Here is a 21564-nt window from a genome sequence, read left to right as displayed (position 1 = left end):
ATTACTAATAATTTTTAAATAAAATTTAAAATAAGAAAAAAGGCCATGGACATGTTAGAAAAGAAAAAAAAAATGTCCTAAATTTAATAAAGGCTATTTACCAGAAATAGTAAACATTTTATTTGATGACAAACTATTAGAAGCTTCCCCTCTGAAATCAGAATCAGGACAAAAGTGCTATCATTCAACACTGTACTAGAATACATAAAGTACAAAATGTCTACACAACAAAAGACATCATCAAGATAAAGGAAGAGTGCTAGACTGGGAACAATATATATATTACATACAAAACAACAAATGGTTTATATCCAAAACTACATACATTCATTAAAAAAAATCCTCACATACATAAAGAGTTCCTTAAAACCAACAAGAACTAGATAATCTAATAGCATCTCTTTTTTGCAGGGCAATTTGGCAGGAACTATCAAAATTTTAAATATTTATTAACTTTGACCCTGATTCCATTTCCATAAATGAGCTTTAAGAAGTATCCACAAAAATGTTCAAAGATGTTTACTGCACCATTGTTTATAACAGTGAAAAATTTGAAACTTTAATGTACATTCTAATAGTAGAGTGGTTAAATAAATAATGGTATTCATAGTATGAAATCTTCTCAGCTGTAAAAACAGTGAAATAAGTCTGTATGGACTGATATGCCAAGATCTCTGAGAAATATTGTTAAGTGGAGAAAAGAAACAGGAAAAACAAATATGATTTGACTTTTATGAATATAATGATACCACTTTTTTTTAATTTTTTAATCTTTATTTTTGAGAGACAGAGAGAGACAGAGTGCAAGTGGGGGTGCAAGAACAGAAAGAGAGGGAGACACAGAATCTGAAACAGGCTCTAGGCAACGAGCTGTCAGCACATAGCCTGACACAGGGCTCAAACTCACAGATCATGAGATATAATGTTACCATTTTTGTAAAAAATGGTAATAATGATGTAAAGATACAGTGATACTATAAGGATAAAATGATATTACAAGAATATAAACCAAATGGATAACTTCTAAGAAGGGAGTAAGAATTGGCAGCACAGAATAGGAATCAGAGACTATATTGAAGAAAGGAACTGTAGGATTTTCAAGCTTTAATGAATATATATATATATATATATATACCCGAGAGAGGCGGGCAGAGGGAGAGAGAAAGAGAGAGAATCCGCACTCAGAGCAGAGCCCGACGGGGGGCTCAATCCCATGACCCTGGATGCTCAGCTGACTGAGCCACCCAGGTGCCCCAAGCTTTAATGAACATATTTTTAAATAATACAAATCTTTCATATTAAGAATGCATTCATGCAGCATCATTATTCATGGAGCCAAAAAGTACAAACAACTGAAATGTCCATCAACCGATGAATAAACAAAAATGTGGTGCATCATACAATGGAATACTATTCAATCATAAAAAGGATTAACATACTGATAACATGTTACAACATGGATGAACCTTGAAAACATTATGTTAAGTGAAAGAAGCCAGTTCACAAAACCCCACATATTACATGATTCCATTTATTTGAGATGTCCAGAATAAGCAAATCTATAGAGACAGAAATTATATTAGTGGTTGCTTAGGGCAGGGAGCTGGGGGTGATAGTTTAAAGGATACAGAGTTCTTTGGGGGATGATGAAAACATTCTAACTTTGATTATGGAAAGGGCTGTACAATCCTGTGAATATACTAGAAACCATTTAATTATAAAATTTAAATAGGTGAACTGTATGGTATGTGAATTATATATCAATATATATCAAAGCTGTTACAAAAAAAGAATAATAATCCAAGAAACCAAAAATTAATTCTAAAAAGAAGAAAAAGAGAAGACACACCACTGCTAAAAATGCAAAGCTAGAATGTGAAGCAGTCTTACGGTACAGGGAACATGCAAGATTAGAAGGTAGAAAAAAAGAGCTTCTATTTCTATTTGATATTTATATAAAAAGAATAAAAAAGAAATTAAGATTCCTGAAGTGTTTAATGTGGTTGACTAGTGCCTTTACTCAGATGGTCATGTGCCCTGTGAAACTGAAGAGTCATTCTAAAGAAACAGCAGGAATTCCCAAGAAGACAGTCTGGACTTGGGGGCCTTATGCATTTTTCCCCCTTTAGCATATTGCAATATATGACCAGTTAGGCAGGTTTATAGATATACTATCTAGATTTAACTGAACTCATCCTGCTAAAATGAGTAAGTGGCTGAAACACTGCTTGAAGCTTATAACTGTATTTCATGCACAAGTGAAAAGAAAGTGGCAGAGCACAATTATCTGTTACTATGATCTCTTCAGCAGCTTGCACAGAATGATAAATATTAATATATACCTGTTGCATGAATGAGTATTATGGAAGTCATAAAAAGGCAAGAAACAACTCTAAGGAAACCTAGGAAACAATTCTTCACTTTTAGTGAAGTACATGTTACCACCATTCCCCTTACCCCACAGGGTAACTATGGAAATATCAAGCATTATGATTAAATCATATCAAATGGAAACACAGAAGAAATTTATACATGGATATGTTTTATGTAAAAAACTAAACTTGACAAGGGTCAAGATTGTTTCCATATGACAAATTCCTTATGAATCTTATTTCACAACGTGTCCTAATTCATTCAAGTATGTAAGGGCAATAGTACCTCGCAAGGCCAGAGACATAGGTAGTCTAAAGCCCTGCTGGTCTCCATAACCAAAAAGTATGTTTCTTTTAGCTAACTAAAGACCCAATGTTTGCTTTCTTAAGGGTGAAAAAAGCATCTACAAGTTTTAGGAAGTTACAATATTATCAACTGTCACAGGACAGTGAAAAACCAGGAAGTAGGGAGAGCTAAAGGACTTAACGTCAGAGAAAAAAGTTAACAGGGAAAAACGTAAAAATTATAAACAGCAAAGGGAGACAGAAACCAAACTTAGAAAAGCCTACAGGCTAATATGTAGCAGGTTAGAGACTTCACTCTGAGATTTCTGGCCTAGGTCGGAAGTATTTCTACAAAGTATCTGCAAGATGCCCTCAAATGAAACGATCCTCCATTAGGTATCATTAAGCAAAGTTATCCTGTAGCTAGGTAGTGGCAGCAGATTAAGTCCGTAAGTGACAATTCATAGATTTTATGGTTTATTTAAAAGGATGCAGAAACCAAGGTATGGGAGGGTTGTTTGGAGGGTTTGGTTTGGGGCTTTTTGCATGTTTGTTTTCAATGAGTATTTTAGAAAGGAGACTTTAAAAAGCACTATCCGCCGGCAGGCAAGAAAAAGAAAGAAGGGGTTCAAAGTTAATTTGGGCACGTCTGCTAAAGCCCAGCACAAAGAGTGTACCACCTTCAGCAAGAAAGAGAAAAGAAGGATCTGCACGGATGAAGAAAAACGTTCAACCCTTGGTAGGAATCAGGGTGGAAAGTGTTTGCGGCGTGGTCTTTCTCTCAAGCCCAGCCGCGCGGCCTCAGAAAGTCCCAGGGATTCTGTCCACTCCCGGGAGCAAAAGAAGCCCCCAGCGAAGAGCCAGAAGTCCTGGACACTGTCTGCACCTCGCCTACCCGGGCGATCCCAAAACGCGTCATCTCCTCTCCCCCACCTGGGATGTTCTGCCACTCGGACTCGACGCGTGGCAGGGCCCTCCGTAGCCATGTTTCGCTAGATCCTTCTTTCTTCCAGTGTCAACTGGCGAAACCGAGCTCCCGAGGTAATCACGAGACATCTGCTGCAGGCGTCTTTTCTTCCGGGCGACAGCAGCCCTCACCCTGCGGAAATCCTGCAGCTCTGCTGAGGTGGCCGCTTCCAGTCGGCCCCGCCTACGGCTCCTCCTCCCTGGGCTCCAAGGCTTGGTGCCCACGCAGCGGCTGTCAGGTACAGCCGCCGTGCTGCTCAGCTCCGGGGGACCCGGGACTCGCGGGGGCCCCTGTGCCCAGCGCTTAGGAAGAAGCTAAGGAGGCTTATTTTCTGCGCCCTGGGGCTTAAGTCTGAGAATACAATCATAACCTATTGCCCCAGGTTGCTTTTTCCGTTCCTTTTTTTTTTTTTCCTTCTTTTTAAGGGTTTTTTCTTTCATGACCAGCAGCTACACCCCTAAATAACACTAAATTGTTCAGTTATTACCTTTTGTGTGGATTATTTCAAAATCGGGTGGTATAAAATTGATGCAGCATTTGATTTAAACACTTTTGCTTATCGAGGCAATAAGAATGGAGGCATCAGTGGAACTTCCCAGAACACAATAGTGAAAAGAAGAAAATGCATGTCTTTTGGGGTGCCTGGGTGGCTCAGTAGGCTAAGCGTCTGGCTCTTGACTTTGGGCTCAGATCAGTATCTCACCGTGGGTGAAATGGAGCCCCGGGTCCTCTGTGCTTTCATTGCAGAGCCTGCTTGGGATTCTCTCTTTCCCTCTCTCTCTCTGCCCCTCCCCCCACTTGCATGGGTTCTCTCTCTCTCAAAAAAAAAAAACAACCAAAAACAAAAACAAAACTTTTTAAAAAAGAAAGAAAATACATGTCTTTTAAACTGCAAGAGCCTTTGCATCTGGTTCAACCCCTTCATTTTTTCAGTTACCTAGAGAAATCCCAAATGCCCTACTCAAAAAGCATATCATTCCCACCCCATCATTCTACTGTATTTTTCTTTCCTTCAGATTTCTCATAAGTTCCATATATTTATTTTCTTTTGTACTATTATCTGTATCACCATCTCCACCATCACTACCACTACAACAAAGTAAGCAAGTTGAGGGTAGGAACTGTATATCTAGGTAGCACCTGGCGAGATGAACTGAATGAACAACTGAAGCGTGAAGTGACTTCCTAAGGCCACACTCTTAACTGGTAGCAAAGCTTGAATTGTCAATTGAGCACTGTCATTGCTGCTTTAGTTCACAGGGGAATCATGCGAGGGTTGATGCAAAACATAAAGAACTTACAGATTTCTGAAAGGAAAGAAACAAAGACAAATTTGGAATTACAGTATAATTGTGCCTGCTCCCTGCTTTGCCTCCACACCACACACCATTCTGAAAAGTAGGTGGTTCATTTCATAAACCTAGGATGTATGGTCACCATTTTGGGTGGGAATAAAATCAAATGGGCATTAGAGATGCCAAAATGGCAAACAACAATAACATTGCTAAAAGTGTGTAATTGTATTTTTACAAGAGACATTTTTTACAAGGTCAATGTCAGTGTAAGGAATGAAAACTAACATGCCTCACATCCTTTCTGCCCATTCCTCCTATGGCAATTTTAGAGATAAAAGATGCAACTGCAGTATAAAGCATTCTGAAGGGTTAATATGAGTAGTTGATTGAGTTAAAGATAAAACATTTATTAAGTTCTCTGTAAGCACCATGCATTTACAACCCATCATTTTTTTCCAACTGAAGAGACTGATGTAGATTAAAAGCGGCACTAACTAAGCAAGGCCATCAGTCTATTAGATGGGAATGTAATGAGATCATGCAAACTATTTATCAGAACTCCTCTCAGGAAAGAGTGGGTATTAAATGTAGGTAGAAATAACATTTTGATAAGCCACTTAGGTTGATTGGTAAGATCAAGGGAGGGGCACCTGGGTGGCTCAGTTGTTTAAACATCAGAGTCTTGATCTCAGGGTCCTGAATTCAAGCCTACATTGGGCACTATGCTGGGTATGAAGCCTACTTAAAAAAAAAAAAAAAATCAAGGGATATGCTCCAACAACAACAGGTAGTCACCAATTTAAATGCCTTTGAAAGAGAGAAAATTCCTTCCTAAGTGAAGTATATAATTCATGCTACAGCCAAAGTTAAGGTATTTATCACCACCCTCCTACACCCATGCCCAAAACCACACCTTTGCTATAGCTATGGCAGTAGCTGTGTTTCTCTACAACCACAGCTGCTGTTGGAAGGTCAATTTTACAGGGTTCCTGCTCTTGCTGAGCTCTAGTAGAACCATTTCTTCCCTTTGCCCCTTCAAGCCTTCAAGAGGTGGTAAAGAGCCTGATGCTTGCTATTCCCTGGGTGTTTCACCATCATTGTTGGTTCCCTCAACCCTGACCTCATCTCTGTCCCCATCTCTGTAAATAGTTCCTTCATTAATTTTTTTTTTTTAGAAATAACATCAATTTTTTTAAGTTAAATTAAATCCAGTTGATTTTTTTTAAGCTTTATGCCCAACATGGGGCTTGAACTCATGACCCTGAGATCAAGAGTCTGATGCTCTATCAACTGAGCCAGGCAAGTGCCCCCGTGCCTGCATTAAAATTTTAATTAACCCCCCTGAGTATATTATGAGTTTCCTGTCCAGATCTTAATTAATACAAAAGGAGTCCTCTTTTTTTGCCTTCTAGCATATGGTGTTCAGCCTCTCTAAATAAATGCATCAAAAAAAATTTTTAAGATGATCAGTCTGGGGGCGCCTGCATGGCTCAGTTGGTAAACCTCTGACTTTGGGTCAGGTTATGATCTCATAGTTTGTGGGTTTGAGCCCCATGTCAGGCTCTGTGCTGATAGCTCAGAGCCTGGAGTCTACTTCAAATTCTGTGACTCCCTCTCTCTCTGCCCCTCCCCTGCTCATGCTCTCTTTTTCTCTGTCTCTCAAAAATAAATAAACATTTTTTTTTTTAAAGTATCAGTCTGAAAGGATGCCAAATTATGAGCCTATTTGGGGCAACCATATGTCTCAACCTAAAGAGGTGAGGGATCGTGAATGCTAGGGTTTACTTAAACATATCACATTTTTATTGAGCATTTTCTTTTTTTTTAATGTTTTTTTATTTTGAAAGAGAAAGAGAGAGAGCACAAGTGGGGGAGGCACAGTGAGAGAAGGCAAGAAAGAGAATCCCAAGCAAGCTCCATGCTGTCAGCACAGAGCCCAACAGGGCTCGATCTCAAGACCATGAGATCCTGACCTGAGACAAAATCAAGAGTGGGACGCTTAACTGACTCAGGCATCCATGCACCCCTGTTGAGCACTTTCTATAGGCAAGGCACATGCTTAGTTTCAGGGGATTCAGAGGTAAGATAGTTGTGTCCTCAAAGAGTTTTCAGCTTAATAAAGAATATAAAATAATCATAATACAGAGTAACATAAAGTTATCAAAAATATACTTTAAAGGGCTCAAATTATGTTGGGAATTAAATGTCAATTATTTTCAACAAAGGTGCCAAGACAATTCAACACAGAACAAAGCATCTTTTCAACAAATAATGCTGGAACAATTTGATATCCATTTATAGAAAAAAAACAAGCCTCCACATTTACCTCATAGTATATACAAAAATTAAACTTGACATGGGGTCATAGTCCTAATGTAAGAGTTGAAACTATATAAAATTTCCATAAGAAAACATAAAAAAAAAATCCTGGTGCACTTAGTTTTGGCAAATATTCCTTAATATATCATAAAAAGCTCTTACAACTCAATGGTAATAACGAATAATCCAATTTAAAAATGGGTAACAGAACTGAAGACATACTTCACCAAAGAAGATACATGGATGACAAATAAGCACATGGAGAGATGTTCAAAATTAGTCAGTAAGGGTACGCAAATTAAAACCACAATAATACACCACTACGCTCCTGCTAGAGTGGCTAAAATTAAAACTGACCATACCGTGTGTTGACTAGGATGTGGTGCAAGTAGAACTCTTATATACTGCTGGTAGATATGCAAAATGGCAAAATCACTTAAACAATTTAAGAGTTCTACAGTTAAGCATACACCTACCATATAATCCAACCATTCCACTGCTAGGTATTTATCCATATTCATTATCTATTACTACATAAGATTACCACAAACCTAGCAGTATAATTACTTCATAATGTCTATGGTTCAGGAGTCAGGGTAGGCTTAGCTGGGTATGGCTTAGCATCTCACAAAGTCTTATCTGAGGTTCAACTGGGGACAGATTCATTTGTAAGACCACCTGTTAGCAATACAGTAAAACCTTGGATTGCAAGTGACTTGTTTTGTGAGTGTTCCGCAAGACAAGCGAACATTTCTAATAAATTTTAACTTGACAAACAAGCAATGTCTTGCAATACGAGTAGTACATGATGCTGAATGTCACATGATCACAACTGAGCCAATGGTTCTCTCTCTCTCGCTCTCTCTCTCTCTCTCGCTCTCACTCTCTCTGAGGGATTGTGGGTGACTGTGTCCCATGCTCAGATGCTCAGTCTCAGGCCACAGTGTTTGGCAGAAATCAGTGATTTTTCAGAATGTTGGAAGGTGCCCACAACTGGCACTAGTATATTTTTGTCACTTCAAGGCACCTTTTGGACAGTCCTTTGCTTTTCCATACAACAGTAAGCTTAGGAATGCTTTGCTTCATTCTAGGTCAGGCTGCCTGCAGATATAGACCCTCTCCTCAGCTGCCTTATTGCCAGTTATATTAAATACAGTATATGACAAGAGATTATTAATACTGTACTATAGTCAACATCCATGCGAGCAATGGCCCCCGTACAGAAAGAGGTTGAAAAGAACGGCAGTAAGAAGATGATTACTGTGAAAGTTAAGAAGAAAACCATAGAGAAATACGAATGATGTATGTGAGTGGCCGAAATTGCAAGATTTTATAAGAAGTCTACATCTGTGTCTTGTCTGTAGAGGAGGAGGGGAAAAAGGCAGAGGAATCCCTCACTTCAAATGAAATTAGGGAGATGTGTAAAATGTGGGAAACAGTGCCAAATTTTGTAGAAAAGCACCACCCAAAAAGCAAGTCCGAATAAGGCTGTAGCAGTGCTAACAATGAATCTGTTTAATGACAATGCAATGTCACATTTCTATGAAATCCTCAAAAGGAGGCAAAAGCAAGTGCTATTGGATAGGTTCCTTGTTAAAGTTGTATGAAAAGAAAAAGATTCCATTGAGCCAATAGATAGCAGTGATTCTGTTAGTGTGCTAGTGATAGTGAAAGTCGTCCTACATAATAACCCTCCTCTCTTGTCTCCCTCACAACCAGCCACAAAGGTTTTCAAAGGTAAGTGCAGGTTAATTTATTTTTCTTCATATTTTGTGTTTTCTTTATTATTTTACATTACAGAATCGTAATCATTTTTATATGAATATTTTTCAGTTGTGGAATGAATCATCTATGTTTCCATTATTTTTTATGGGGAAATTTGCTTTGATACAAGTGCTTTGGGTCACAAGCGTTATGGAACGAATTATGTTCGCAAACCAAGGTTTTACTGTATTTAGTTCTTGTGCATTGCCAGAGTGAAGGCCACAGCTTTTTGCTGTGGTCAGGTGGTGCCTTCAGCTCATTGACACATGATCCTTCATAACATTGCCTCTTACTTTCTCAAAGCAACAAGGGGGATAGAGTCTCTCCAGCAAGATGAGTTTACAATCTTGTATAACATAATTATATACACATAATCACATACATCACCTTTGCTGTATCTTATTGGTTAGAAGCAAGTCACAGATCCCACCCACATTCAATGGAAAAGGATTATCCAAGAGCATGGGTAATAAGAAGACCACCTTCAGTCTGTCCACCCCATGGACAGAAATGAAACATATGTCCACACAAAAACTTGTACACATATGTTCCTAGCTGCTTTATTTGTATAAGCTAAATATTGAAAAAACTCAAATATCCATCAACAAGTTAACAAAGAACTTGTAAGATATCCATACAATGGAACACTCAGCAATAAAAAGAAACAATCAATTGAAACCAATTGAAACAATATGGATGAATCTCAAAGTAATTATACTGAGTGAAAGAAGCCAGGCAAAAGAGAGTACATAATGTATGATTCATTTATATAAAATTTCACAAAATGAAAAATAATCTATATGACAAAAAGTAGATCAGTGGTTGCCTGAGAAAAGTGAAGAGGGTTGAAAAAGGATTACCAAGAAGTAATGAGGAAACTTCTGCAGTAATAAATATCCTCACTATCTTGGTTGTGGTAATGGTTCCACAGGTGTATACATATGTCAAAATTCATCAAAGTGTACACTTTAAGGATGTGCAGCTATTGTATCTCAATGAATAAGATTATACCTTAATAAAGTGTTTAATATATATCTTTATATTATTTTATTTTTATTCGAGAGAGAGAGAGAGTGAGACCAGGGGAGAGGGGCAGAGGGAGAGAGAGAGAGAATCTTAAGCAGGCTCCATGCCCAGCATGGAGTCCAAAGCGGGGCTCAATCCCACAACCCTGGGATTATGACCTGAGCTGAAATCAAAAGCTGGATGCTCAATCGACTGAGCTACCCAGGCGCCCTTAATATATATTTTTAAAACTTGGGATCCACTTTCTACAAAGGCATCACATCACATCAATGCTCCCTGTTAACATTTTTAAAAAATGTATTATTTACCACTGAATAAAATTGATGTCAAGAAAAAAAGACTATCATAATTGCACAAAGTATTCAGGATAGGTTGAGTGAGGTGACACTTAAATGGATCTTTAAGGACAGAAAATATTTTGATGCATAGAGATAGCTATAAGGGCACTCCCTGCACAGAAAAAATTAACATTTAGGGGCACTCAGTCAGTTGAGCGTCTGACTTTAGCTCAGGTCATGATCTCATTGTTTATGGGTTTGCATCTGGCTCTGTACGGGTAGTTCAGAGCCTGAAGCCTACTTCGGATTCTGTGTCTCCCTCTCTCTCTGCCCTCCCCTGCTCACGCTCTCTCTCTCTCCCTCTCAAAAAATAAATAAACATGGGGCACCTGGGTGACTCAGTTGGTAAAGCATCTGACTTCAGCTCATGTCATGATCTCAAGGTTTGCAGGTTCAAGCCCCATGTTCACCTCTGTGTTAACAGCTCAGAGCCTGGACCCTGCTTCAGATCTGTGTCTCCTTCTCTCTCTGCCCTGCCCCCTGCTCGTGTTCTGTCTCTCAAAAATAAATAAATGTTAAAATAAATAAATATATAAAGATTTAAAACTTTTTAAAGAAAAATTAACATTTATTCATTCAACAAACATTTTTTTAGGACTTGTGTCCCCAAGCACTGTGAAAACCTTTTTCTCTGTCTTAGAAAATTTCCAGACTGGGTTGGTTAAATTTGTAAATGACTAAGAATATTATGCTCAAAATTTAGCTGCAGTTTTTCTAGTGCTCCTAGTCACTAACTTAAGTTGAATAATTATTTTTCCATTGTAAAAGAATTACATTAAAAAGCAGAAAATTATATCAATAAATTCAATGTAAATCAACATGCAGTTTTATTCATGTGATCACTATGTACATGGTTAACAGATAATTGCAAAATTGCTATACAAATAGAAAGCACAACTATGTAGTTCTGATTACTCTGAGCAAATAAACCTCTTAGCCACCTTGGAATTCTATTTTCTCTTTTGAAGAATTATGGATTTCAGGTAAAGTAACCATGTGACTTATGGTTCAAACTTCTGAGAGTGATGGATGACAATTATTATTCTGGGACAGCAGTACTAAATCAGGGCTGTCTCAGAAAACTAGGATGTAAAGTCACCTCAGTTATAGGGAGATTTTTTTTTTTTTGGTTTATTTTAAGGTTTACAAGTATGGATCCTAAGTTCTACCCCAGACCTACTGAATCAGAATCTCTGGTATGGGATTTGGGAAGTTATAATCTAATGAACTGCCATGATTGGAAAGCCTTAGACCCTAAAGTGATATCATTAAAGGCTCTTCCAATTCAAAAATCCTATGTCTTACAGGGGAATTTTGAATATGGACTTGGTATTAGAAGACATCGGGGATCGCTTCTCAGCCTTTTGGCTAAGATCAAGTGTAGAAGACATTGGGGAATTAATTTTTTTGATGTAATAATCTGAAAACATAAGAAAATGTCCTTGGTTTTAGGACATATACATAGCTGCACTTAAGGGTGATGTATCATGATATCTGCATTTTACTTTCCATTGATTCAGGGAATATATACACAAACACAAATCTGATAGTGGGTACACACATATTCACTGGACTATTCTTTCAGTTTTTCTGTATGTTTGAAATTCTCACAATAAAACGGTGCGAGGAAAAGACTATTAGGGAAAAACTTTGTTTATAGGTAGGCAGTATCATTGTTATAAATATAACTTTTAATAACTATAACCAAAAAGATCACAATTCAATGATTACTAAAAAATCCAGACTGTAATTCCTCCTCTTGGGCTTTTTCCTAAGAAAAAAATAAACTGACAAATATATTAGCTGCAAAATTGTTTAAAATAATACTGGTTTTGCAATATTCTAAATGTGTAACAATAATGGCATGCTTAAGTAAATCATTATGAGTTGGTACATTCAACGAAGGGATTATTACCCAACTATTAAACTGATCATTGCCGGGGTGCCTGGGTGGCTTGGTCGGTTAAGCGTCCCACTTCGGCTCAGGTCATGATCTCAAGGTCCAGTGAGTTGGAGCCCGGCGTCGGGCTCTGTGCTGACAGCTCAGAGCCTGGGGCCTGTTTCAGATTCTGTGTCTCCCTCTCTCTCTGCCCCTCCCCTGTTCATGCTCTCTCTCTGTCTCAAAAATAAATTAAAAAAACGTTAAAAAAAATTTAAAATGATCATTGCCAAGAATATACGGTCCCATGTAATGGGACCCCCAATATATTGTCCCATGTTGTTACATAACTTGGTGTAAAAATAATCCGAAATTATATCTGTGCTATAACTATATAAAATTTGTGGATTCAAGTGAACAGAACTGGAAGTTTATATTGAAAGTGCTGTTTGAAACGCAGTTTCCCCCTTGTATTTCGTGTTTATTTTTTCATTCTGAATTCTGCTAATGATTTTGTGCAACAATAATGCATATTTTAAAAACCAGTCGTTTACTGTTACCTTAATTTCGGGTAAGGGCAGTAAAGGTCAGTTTATAACCTGTTGAACAACTTAATAAGACTTTAGGCGCCTCAATTGATTGATGCTTAACGGTGTGGGACAGCCACAGTATCGTTTTGCCGACTACAAACACGCATTAGGTGTAAACCGTGCCGCTAAAAAGGTCTCCAAACATCACAGGAATACCCACCACAATATGTGGGCAAAATGGCAAATAGATGAAGCAGAAATACTACTACCTGTCAAATAGGACGGGCATGTCAGCCTTTTCTCCGCGAAAGGCTTCTGGTCCTACGGTGCCTCTTACTTTCACCAGAATGAAATGGTTCCAGAGTCCCAGGCAAGGGAAGAGACTGTTCCCTTGCCCAGGAGGCTGGAAACTGCTCAGTGTGAGCTCAAGGTTTCCAAGGCCCTTCAGCGGAGATCCTCAGCACTAGACGATTCCCCAGTTGCTAGGTTTAGTTGCTAAGGCACCAACCGCCTCGCAGGAAGAAGGGGCAGTGCACTCCCTTTTGGCGTCGTAGTGAATCCTCCCGATACCGAGCGCATTTGTTCCGGGAGGAAACATTCTGCTCCTCTAAGAGCGACGGGAAGGCGAGGAGAAGCTGCGAGTGACGCCTCTGAGCCGTGGAGCATTGTGGGAGGAGGTTGTCTCCAATTTCTCCTCCCTCTCCCCCCCTCCCGGCCAAGATGTCTGACATGGAGGATGATTTCATGTGCGATGATGAGGAGGACTACGACCTGGTGAGGCGGAGGGGACGGAACTGTGGGGTTAGAGGTGGTGTCTGGCTTTAGAGGTTGGGGCAGGGGCCACCGCGGCCTCTCCCCGTAAAACATGTGCTTCTTCCCGTCTCTCGGTGCAGTGACAGGACGAGTTTACCTCCTCCCCCTTCCCGCACCGGGCCTGGGCCCTGCTTCTCCAGCATGGGGGAGGGGAGGGTAAAGGAGGCAGCAAAGGGGGTCCCGAGCTTTGCGCTCCAAGTCCGAGTGCCTCCTCGTTTACGTGGACACTCCTGGCCTCCAGGGTCCGGTTTTCGGTGCCTCCTACCTCTTCCCCACCTCCGGAGCCGCCTCGGGGATCGTGCAGCGGTCTAGGCCCTGGCTCTGCCCTCTCAGGCCCAGCTTTCTGGGCTCCTCTTCTTAACCCTAGAACTGAGACAGTACGAAATGCTGAGACAAGGGTCTGAAAACTGGGGGGCCTTACTGCTCCCAGTCCTGACCGCGAAACGCCACTTGTGAGTCTCCTGGAAACAGAGCTTAATAATAAGTCTTGTATGGGGTCCGTTTTGATTTAAGGTAAAGGTGCAGCGGAGAATTCAGAGCAAGGATAGCTGAAAAAGAAGTAGTTAAATTACTTGTTTTGTTTAAAGAAGAAAGCTGGGAAGGAGGTTTTGGGGGTTTTTCTGTTTGTTTTGGTGTGTGGGGGAGGTAGGGAGAAGGGGATTGACCCAATGGATTTTTTTCTTGACTGAGAGGTTTCCTAGTATTCAAAGTTAAAAATATCAACCGTATAACAATGAACGAATGTATGTAGCTGAACGGTGGTCTGTGAAGATTCAAGGTTTAACTTATCAACGGATTTACAGGTTTTCAAAAATAATTCACTACCATTACAGGTTGCTATTCAGAAACAGTATCTGTGTGTGAACTAAGGAAAATTATCCGGACCAAGAATTAGCACCAATTTTTTTTGTTGTTGTTGCATGGTTCCTGCATGTGATAGTGATGCTGCATTATCCTAAAGTTATGAAGTAGATGTTTAGGGAAATCTGACTTATTTTATATTTTAAGTGCCAGATATTCGTGAGTAGACATTAATATATTGTTTTGAATTCGTGTAAAACTTCTTTGTATAGTAATTTACAATTAATTTTTCTATTTTAAATGAAAGCACCTTTGCAAAAGGTAGAGGGAAATGCTTGCTGTTACCTGAAAATCATAGTAGAGGTTTTAATCATTCTTAAACTTGAATGGAGAGTTTTGCTAATAGTTTTGATTTCTGCTTTACGTTTCAGTTTGTGTAAACCAAGTCAGTTGTAGGCAGCACATTAAGTGCATTAAGAATGTATTAGTTGTGATATCATGTGCATTTTTATTTGTACATTTATTTATATTACAGGTATTTTAATAACTGTAGAAGTGTCTCTTAAATATGCCTGTTTTTTATTTTTGTTTTTAAATGTTTCTGCTTATCTTTCCTAAACAATAGTTTATTGAGTACCTGACTTATTAGCACTGTGATAAACTTGAAGATCATCATTGAAAATGCGGTGTAGGAATGGCCTACACTGAGGCATAAAATGAGAATTTTACTGTGCCATGTAGTGCTCAGTTTTCACAAGAATTCTATTGTTAAACATATATTGTTTAACTTGGCTAGGTTTTCCCAGCTTTTTAGAGCCTACACTATAATGCAGTACAATACAAAGCCAAATACATAGTTGTTTTGACTTATATTTTCTTAACCAAAAAAAGTAAGATTTTACACTGTACATAATTAAATGAATTCTTCCCCCACAGCATTCTGTTAAATAGTCCTCCCTCCCCCCCATATCTCTTACATAGGTATCATTCTGCCTTCTCAGTCCTGTATCAAGTAGTGAAAGCTTTTATGCTTTGTTTACTATGAGTTAGTCTTTTGATGGCATAAAATTTATTTAGTAATTTATTTTATGCTTTCTTAGTTAATTTCCTTAAACCACTGTATGTTAAAAAAAAAATTAGGAGTGCCTATGTGGCTCAGTCGGTTAAGCATGAACTCTTGATCTCAGCTCAGGTTTTGATCTCAGGGTTGTGAGTTCAAGCCCGGTGTGTGTTGGGGTGTTGGGCTCCACGCTGGGCATGGTGCCTACTTAAAAGAAAGATTAAGGTGGTGGGGGGGAGCACATAGCTGGCTCAGTTAGTAGGGCATGGGACTGTCGATTTCAGGTTTGTAAACTGAAGCCGCACATTGGGTATAGAGATTACTTTAAAATATTTTTAAAAAAGATTGAGGGAAGCTGGTTGCCATTTCATGCTTACATGTTGTCAGAAGAGAAGTTATTGGGGGTTTTTTCGTAGTTATTCGCCTGGGTCTTGTTGTTTCTTGCGATTTAAAGAGTCCAAAGAATTGACTTGCTCTTTTAAGGAAATTTCTTTTTTATTAAAAGAAATGTATGATTTGTGGGAAAATTTGCCATCACTTCATTTTAGTCAAAATGTTAACTAAAGCCATGAGTATTTCTGACCACAGATATATTCAGCATATCTTTTGTAGGTTGTCTATTGATAAATTTTAATACCCTAAATCATTTTTTGTACTTGTCCCATCTAGTGGAAATAGGTAGTTAGGATACCACCAGGCAAAGTAAAAATCTGTTTCTAAAACTATACTGTTTTTATCTAAGGAAGTAAATAATGGTTTATGCCCAAGATCTAGAAGAAAAGAGAACCAACTTAGTTTAAAAAAAAGAAGCAAGCGTGAAAGAAATTAATTTGCTTGAGCTCTTATTTCTAAGACCTATTTTATTTTTTTATTAGAGGCAGACACAGGCATTATCTAAGCATAGGAATTTATGTAGCATTAAATGGAGAAGTAGGAGATGATACTGGTAAATGTCTTGATTATTTGCTGGTCTGATAATACTAAATAATAACTCTACTGCCACTCGTTAAGTAAATAAGGTTATTGGTAAGTTAACTATTGCAATTCCACCGTCCAGCCATTCTAGCGTGAAGTTGCTTTGTATTTCTAGTAATCTTTTTAGAAAGGAGTTAGGACAGACTGACTTCATTCCAACAATCTATCCTTGAGTAGATCCTGTGATAGGGCACGGTATATTTGAGTTTAATGTATTGCAAGCAAAAAAAATTATCAAACAGGTAGAGTAATTCCACTTGGTTAAATGTATTACCAATCTGTGGGTCTTATATTACCCTAGTCAAGCTCATAGCTGTGATCAGTGAATGAATGTTTAATAGTGTTGTGGTTTTTTTTGGTCTTAGCATATATAGTATACTTATACTATATACTAATACTTAGTATATTTTAATGCCCTGAATATTTACTTGTTCTTTGCTTTTTGGGAAGGAGAGGTGTCAGTCTTAACTATAGGATATCTTTATGGAATCTCTTACTTCGTTACCATTTTAACAAGATCAGCAAATGATGGCTTGAACTTTATTTTCTCATGTTATAAAAAACCCTAGAACATAGTTTAACAAATTAAAAACTAACACTATTTTTTAAAAAATAATTTTGAATTACTACAAAAAGATATGTAATCTCCTTTGAAAAAGAAGTGGTAATATAAGAACAAGGGCAAAAGAATGATTCTAGGAATTTGTGTATTTGGTATAAGGACTATCACTTATCATTGTGCAATATGAGGAGCTTTGATGTTAAAGGTTATTTCACTCTGAGACTCTTGTCCCAGTAAGTTAATATTTGACAAAATGTTGTACATATTTTCAAACAATATACTGTTTATGGTCTAGGCCAGTGTTTTCTATGTTGCACACACATTTGGAGTTGCATGTAGACTTCATGAAGATGATATATGATTGTACAGCTGAGGCTTTTAAAAGAAACTTAACATGTTTAATTGTAAATAATTGGAAACAACTCCAAGTTATCAATAGGAGGGGAATACTATTGATATTAATAAGGTTATAGATGAATTATCATATATCCATGGGGTGGAATGCTATGTTGGCACTTCAAACCATGCTACTAAACAATATTCCATGATATGAAAAACTTTTGATCAGTTTTATTTGTCAGGACTCTTGGGCATAAGAGGAATATATGTCAAACAAGCTTAAACTAAAAAGAGCATGTGTTGGTTTACATCACCAGGAAGTAGGAATATGGCTGGATTCATGGCTCAGATGATGGTAGTGGGTCTTTTTTCTGTTTCTGTCTCTCTTCCTGGTCTGCTTTCCTCACTGTGTTGGCATAATTGCCTTCACAAGATGTAATGCAGCATCTTCCTAGCGTTATAACCCAAAGCCAAAAAGGTGTTCCTTGCTAGAGCTAACAGCAAAGCCCTAGGAAGGACTTTTCCAGCTGATGTCTGTGTAGCCTTCTGTGAACCACTGGCTCACTGTAGAGAGGGAGATGGGTTGCTTGCCCTCCTCTGTGGATGGCGCACTGTAATTGAGAGCCCTCACCTGGGAGAGAAAGGGTTGATCACCAATGTTCTGAACACAGTGAACATATATCCACTATAAATATGTAATCTGTATTACAATTTTATTGGGTAGGAATAAAATTTATTTTATTGAGTGGGAAAATATAGAAAAAATTCTACAAGATCTGAAAAGTGTCAGGAAAACTAAAATTTATTTCTTACAAACCTTTCACAGTGAACCTGTATTACTTTTATTGCTGAAGTGAGAAGGGGACAGGTTCCAGGGTACAAATTATGAGCAAAATTCTTAACTTTGATCATGAGAGGTCACACAGTAATTATGTCATTGCTCAAAATTTTTTAGAGTTCTTAAAAATTGTCTTCAGAACCTGAACCATGTAGCTTTTTATAATGGGTAATATATGCACATGGTTAAAAAAATATAAAAAGATTCCTTTCTATTTTTGTTCCCAATTTGTCCAGTTCCCATTCCTCCCCATAGGTAACAAAATACACATTTTTCCCCCTCTCTTTGTTTTTTAATTTATCTTAGAGATTATTCCATGTAAAGTATACAAAAGTTTACTTATTCTTTTTACAGCTGCTTTGATTGTGTGGATGTGCCATACTCTATGTAACCAGTTCTCTCTTATTAAGCATTTGGCCTGTTTTCTTTTGCTGTTATAAACAATGTGCAGCTTTTTTTCTTTTTTAAACTTCAGTGATAATCAGGCTTTATCCTTTTTTATAGATGTCGAAAACTGTATTCTGAGTCATATTTGATAAATGAGTGGGGCCATCAAACCGGGTGATAGTGTTTTAGGTCAGAAATATTTAGTGTTTTTGAACTGTTTCAAAAGTGTTGAACAAAACTGTTCAAAAGTGTTTCTGAAGTGTTTCTTCAGAATTTCAGAAGCATTACTTCATAATATGCATTCGTATCATGATTGGAATAATTTTACTACCTCTTAAAATTACTACTTCAGGACGCCTTGGGTGGCTCAGTCAAGCAACTGACTCTTGATTTCAGCTCAGGTCATGGGGTCGAGCCCCACATAGGGCTCCATCAGGCTCCATGCTCAGCATGTATTCTCTCTCTCCCTCTGTTGCTCTCCCCCACTCACGCGCTTTCTCTAAAATAAAATGAAACACTTTTTATTTATTTTTTTTTAATTTTTTTTTTTAACGTTTATTTATTTTTGAGGCAGAGAGAGACAGAGCATGAACAGGGGAGGGTCAGAGAGAGGGAGACACAGAATCTGAAACAGGCTCCAGGCTCTGAGCTGTCAGCACAGAGCCAGACGCAGGGCTCGAACTCACGGACCGTGAGATCATGACCTGAGCCGAAGTCAGCCGCTTAACCGACTGAGCCACCCAGGTGCCCCGAAACACTTTTTAAAAAAATTACTGCTTCAGGGATAAGTATTGGTTTGGAATAAAAGTTTTGATGCATTTCCAAAAAGTCCTGTTGCATTACCTCATAGGTATACTTTGTATAATGAGATTGGAGAGGTTCAAACAAGAATAGCTAAAATGATAAGTTAACAGGAGACAGCTCTTACATGCTAAGAATAAGATAAATTTAAGGCTTTTTACCCCTAACTGAAATCTGTTAACTGTGAATATTCAACAGCGTGAATTTGTACTTGTATATTATATCTCAAAATAAACACATGGACCTCAGCGGGAATTAGAAAGCTCCGAGGGTTCGACCTACCCCCCCCCCCCCCCATTTGATAAGAGAAACTAAAGCAGCATGTCTGAGTGACTTACTTAAATTTACAGGACAAATTAGTGGGAGAGTCAAAACTGTAGCCCAGGTCTAATGACATTTATGACTTTCTTTGGAAAATTTAATTTGAAGCCTAACAGTTTGGAATAAATAAAATAATGTTCTGATTTACACTGTAGATAAATTAGGACCCGTTAACTTAAGTGAAATTTTAAAAACTTTGAGCAACTTTATGAATGTCTAAACCACAAATGGCTACTTAGGACTTGTATCATATCTAGTCCTTAAGGATAGTGAGACCTTGCCCTTTGCCTCTCTGTGCCTGGCATCTAGTATAGCTGTCACGACATGGTCAGGGCTTGAGGAACATTGTTAATAGTGAGTCTTGTTTTCCTAGAGCACATTTCACAGACTTTTATTGACAAGGTACAGGAGAATAAGTAGGAACTGTGGAACTGACCCTGTTCAGCAGTAGGTCCATTCCAGCATAGAGTGAAAATTGCCCCTGGCTATATAGTTTTGTATGTTACTTTCGAACATTCATCCACTTTTCATTTCAATTAAACAAACACTTACTGAGCATTTTGTATTATACGAGACTCAGGGGATACCAAGATGAGGAAGAGAAAGTTCTGCTTTTTGAGAAGCTCATGGTAGTGAGATGAGGGGAGGTGGGAACAAAACACACTCACAAGGCTCCATGTTAGAGAGATTCATGTCATGTAGAAGCTGACTAAGGAGATTTATTTTCCTAAGTAGGGTTGAAGAAAGTATCACAAGGCAAACCTTGATGAATATGTTTTCCAGCAGTGTTAGGGCTAGGAACCATCATAGGAGAAAAGTGGGAAGTGTGCTAATAGGGGAGGTAGTTTAGAATTCCTAGCAGAGAGAACAGTTTATGTCAAAGCAGAGATTTTGAATTGTGTGGCACATTTGGGGAAGGAAGAATAGGTTTGGGTGGTGTGCATGGATCACAGATTGCTTTGGGGAGATGGCAGGACATGAGGTATTATATAAGTAGGTGGTACTTAATGAAATTTAGTGAGTTTTTCAATCCCTTTAACAACGTTCAAGTGTTTTCATATATTGCTTAAATTTTTTGTTTCTTAAAAATTTTTGTTTTTTATTGTTTGAATTATCAGATTCTCTTTTAAAAAGTATTTTCTTTAAACTGTTACAGATTATAGTTAATACCCTTCTCATCTGACAGGGGAATTGTGTTTAGCAGTATTTGTTTAATACTTTTCCTATAGTCTCTATTCTGATCAGTAACACTGTGTGTGACCAAGTCATTGATAGGCACTAAAGATAACTTTATTTCCCTTTATCCTGTACCCATGTGGTGGGTCCTTTTTATTTTACATCCTTAATATCATTTGACATCTTCTATACTTACACTTGTTTCCTCCCTTTTCTCCTATTTGAAATCAGACCTCCATCATCTTTTAACCAGACTGTTGTTTATAGAGTATCCAGTGGGCTACTTCGTTACTACCAGAGTACCTTCCTAAAACACAAGCGATTATTTCCTTGTAAAATCTTTTAGTGAGTGGCTCCACTTGATGTAAACTCCTTGCTAGACTTCTGTTGTCCTGTTCCTCTGATACCAGTTTATCTTTCATCAGTTCTTTATACACATCCTGTGCTTCAGCCCAATCTGACTATTCATGCTTCTTTCAAATATGCGATACCATTTCAAGCTTCCATACCTTTACACATATTAACTGCTTTGTTTCAGATGCCCTTCCTTATCCCCAGGCAACTCCTATTCATACTTTTAGACCTGGTTCAGGTCATTTTCCCTTCCTGTAACTTTTTTTTTTTTTTTTTTGAGCTGCTACTGTACCTAGTAGGTGTCTCTTAATTGCTTTTATCATGTTATAGCATTGCTATTTGCATATCTGTCTCTGACCATG

The 21564-nt window shown here is 38.1% G+C and overlaps 2 protein-coding genes and 1 pseudogene across 4 annotated transcripts in view; 2 read left to right on the top strand and 1 right to left on the bottom strand.

Annotated features, from left to right (window-relative positions):
* GALK2 (galactokinase 2) overlaps positions 1-13316 on the bottom strand; it is a 140364-nt gene extending 127048 nt beyond the window's left edge. Inside the window, exon 1 of one of the 2 annotated variants that reach the window (XM_049611680.1) lies at positions 13045-13316. In XM_049611680.1, coding sequence (XP_049467637.1) covers positions 13045-13064 — 20 coding nt within the window. In that variant the 5' untranslated portion in view covers positions 13065-13316. Of the gene's footprint in view, positions 1-3590; positions 3797-13044 lie in introns of those variants that run through there. The other variant, XM_049611679.1, reaches the window with a different exon arrangement.
* On the top strand, positions 11715-11859 carry LOC125910654 (uncharacterized; annotated as a pseudogene).
* Positions 13317-13405: 89 nt separating the features above from the next.
* Positions 13406-21564, top strand: part of COPS2 (COP9 signalosome subunit 2) — a 30750-nt gene continuing 22591 nt past the window's right edge. For both annotated transcript variants that reach the window (XM_049611685.1, XM_049611684.1), the window contains exon 1: positions 13406-13549. In XM_049611685.1, the coding sequence (XP_049467642.1) occupies positions 13496-13549 (54 nt within the window). In that variant the 5' untranslated portion in view covers positions 13406-13495. The remainder of the gene's footprint in view (positions 13550-21564) is intronic.

Source organism: Panthera uncia (assembly GCF_023721935.1).
Source record: "Panthera uncia isolate 11264 chromosome B3 unlocalized genomic scaffold, Puncia_PCG_1.0 HiC_scaffold_1, whole genome shotgun sequence".
NCBI lineage: Eukaryota > Metazoa > Chordata > Mammalia > Carnivora > Felidae > Panthera > Panthera uncia.
The sequence above is the reverse complement of the archived record's forward strand: the minus strand, read 5'-3'. Positions and strand labels throughout refer to the sequence as shown.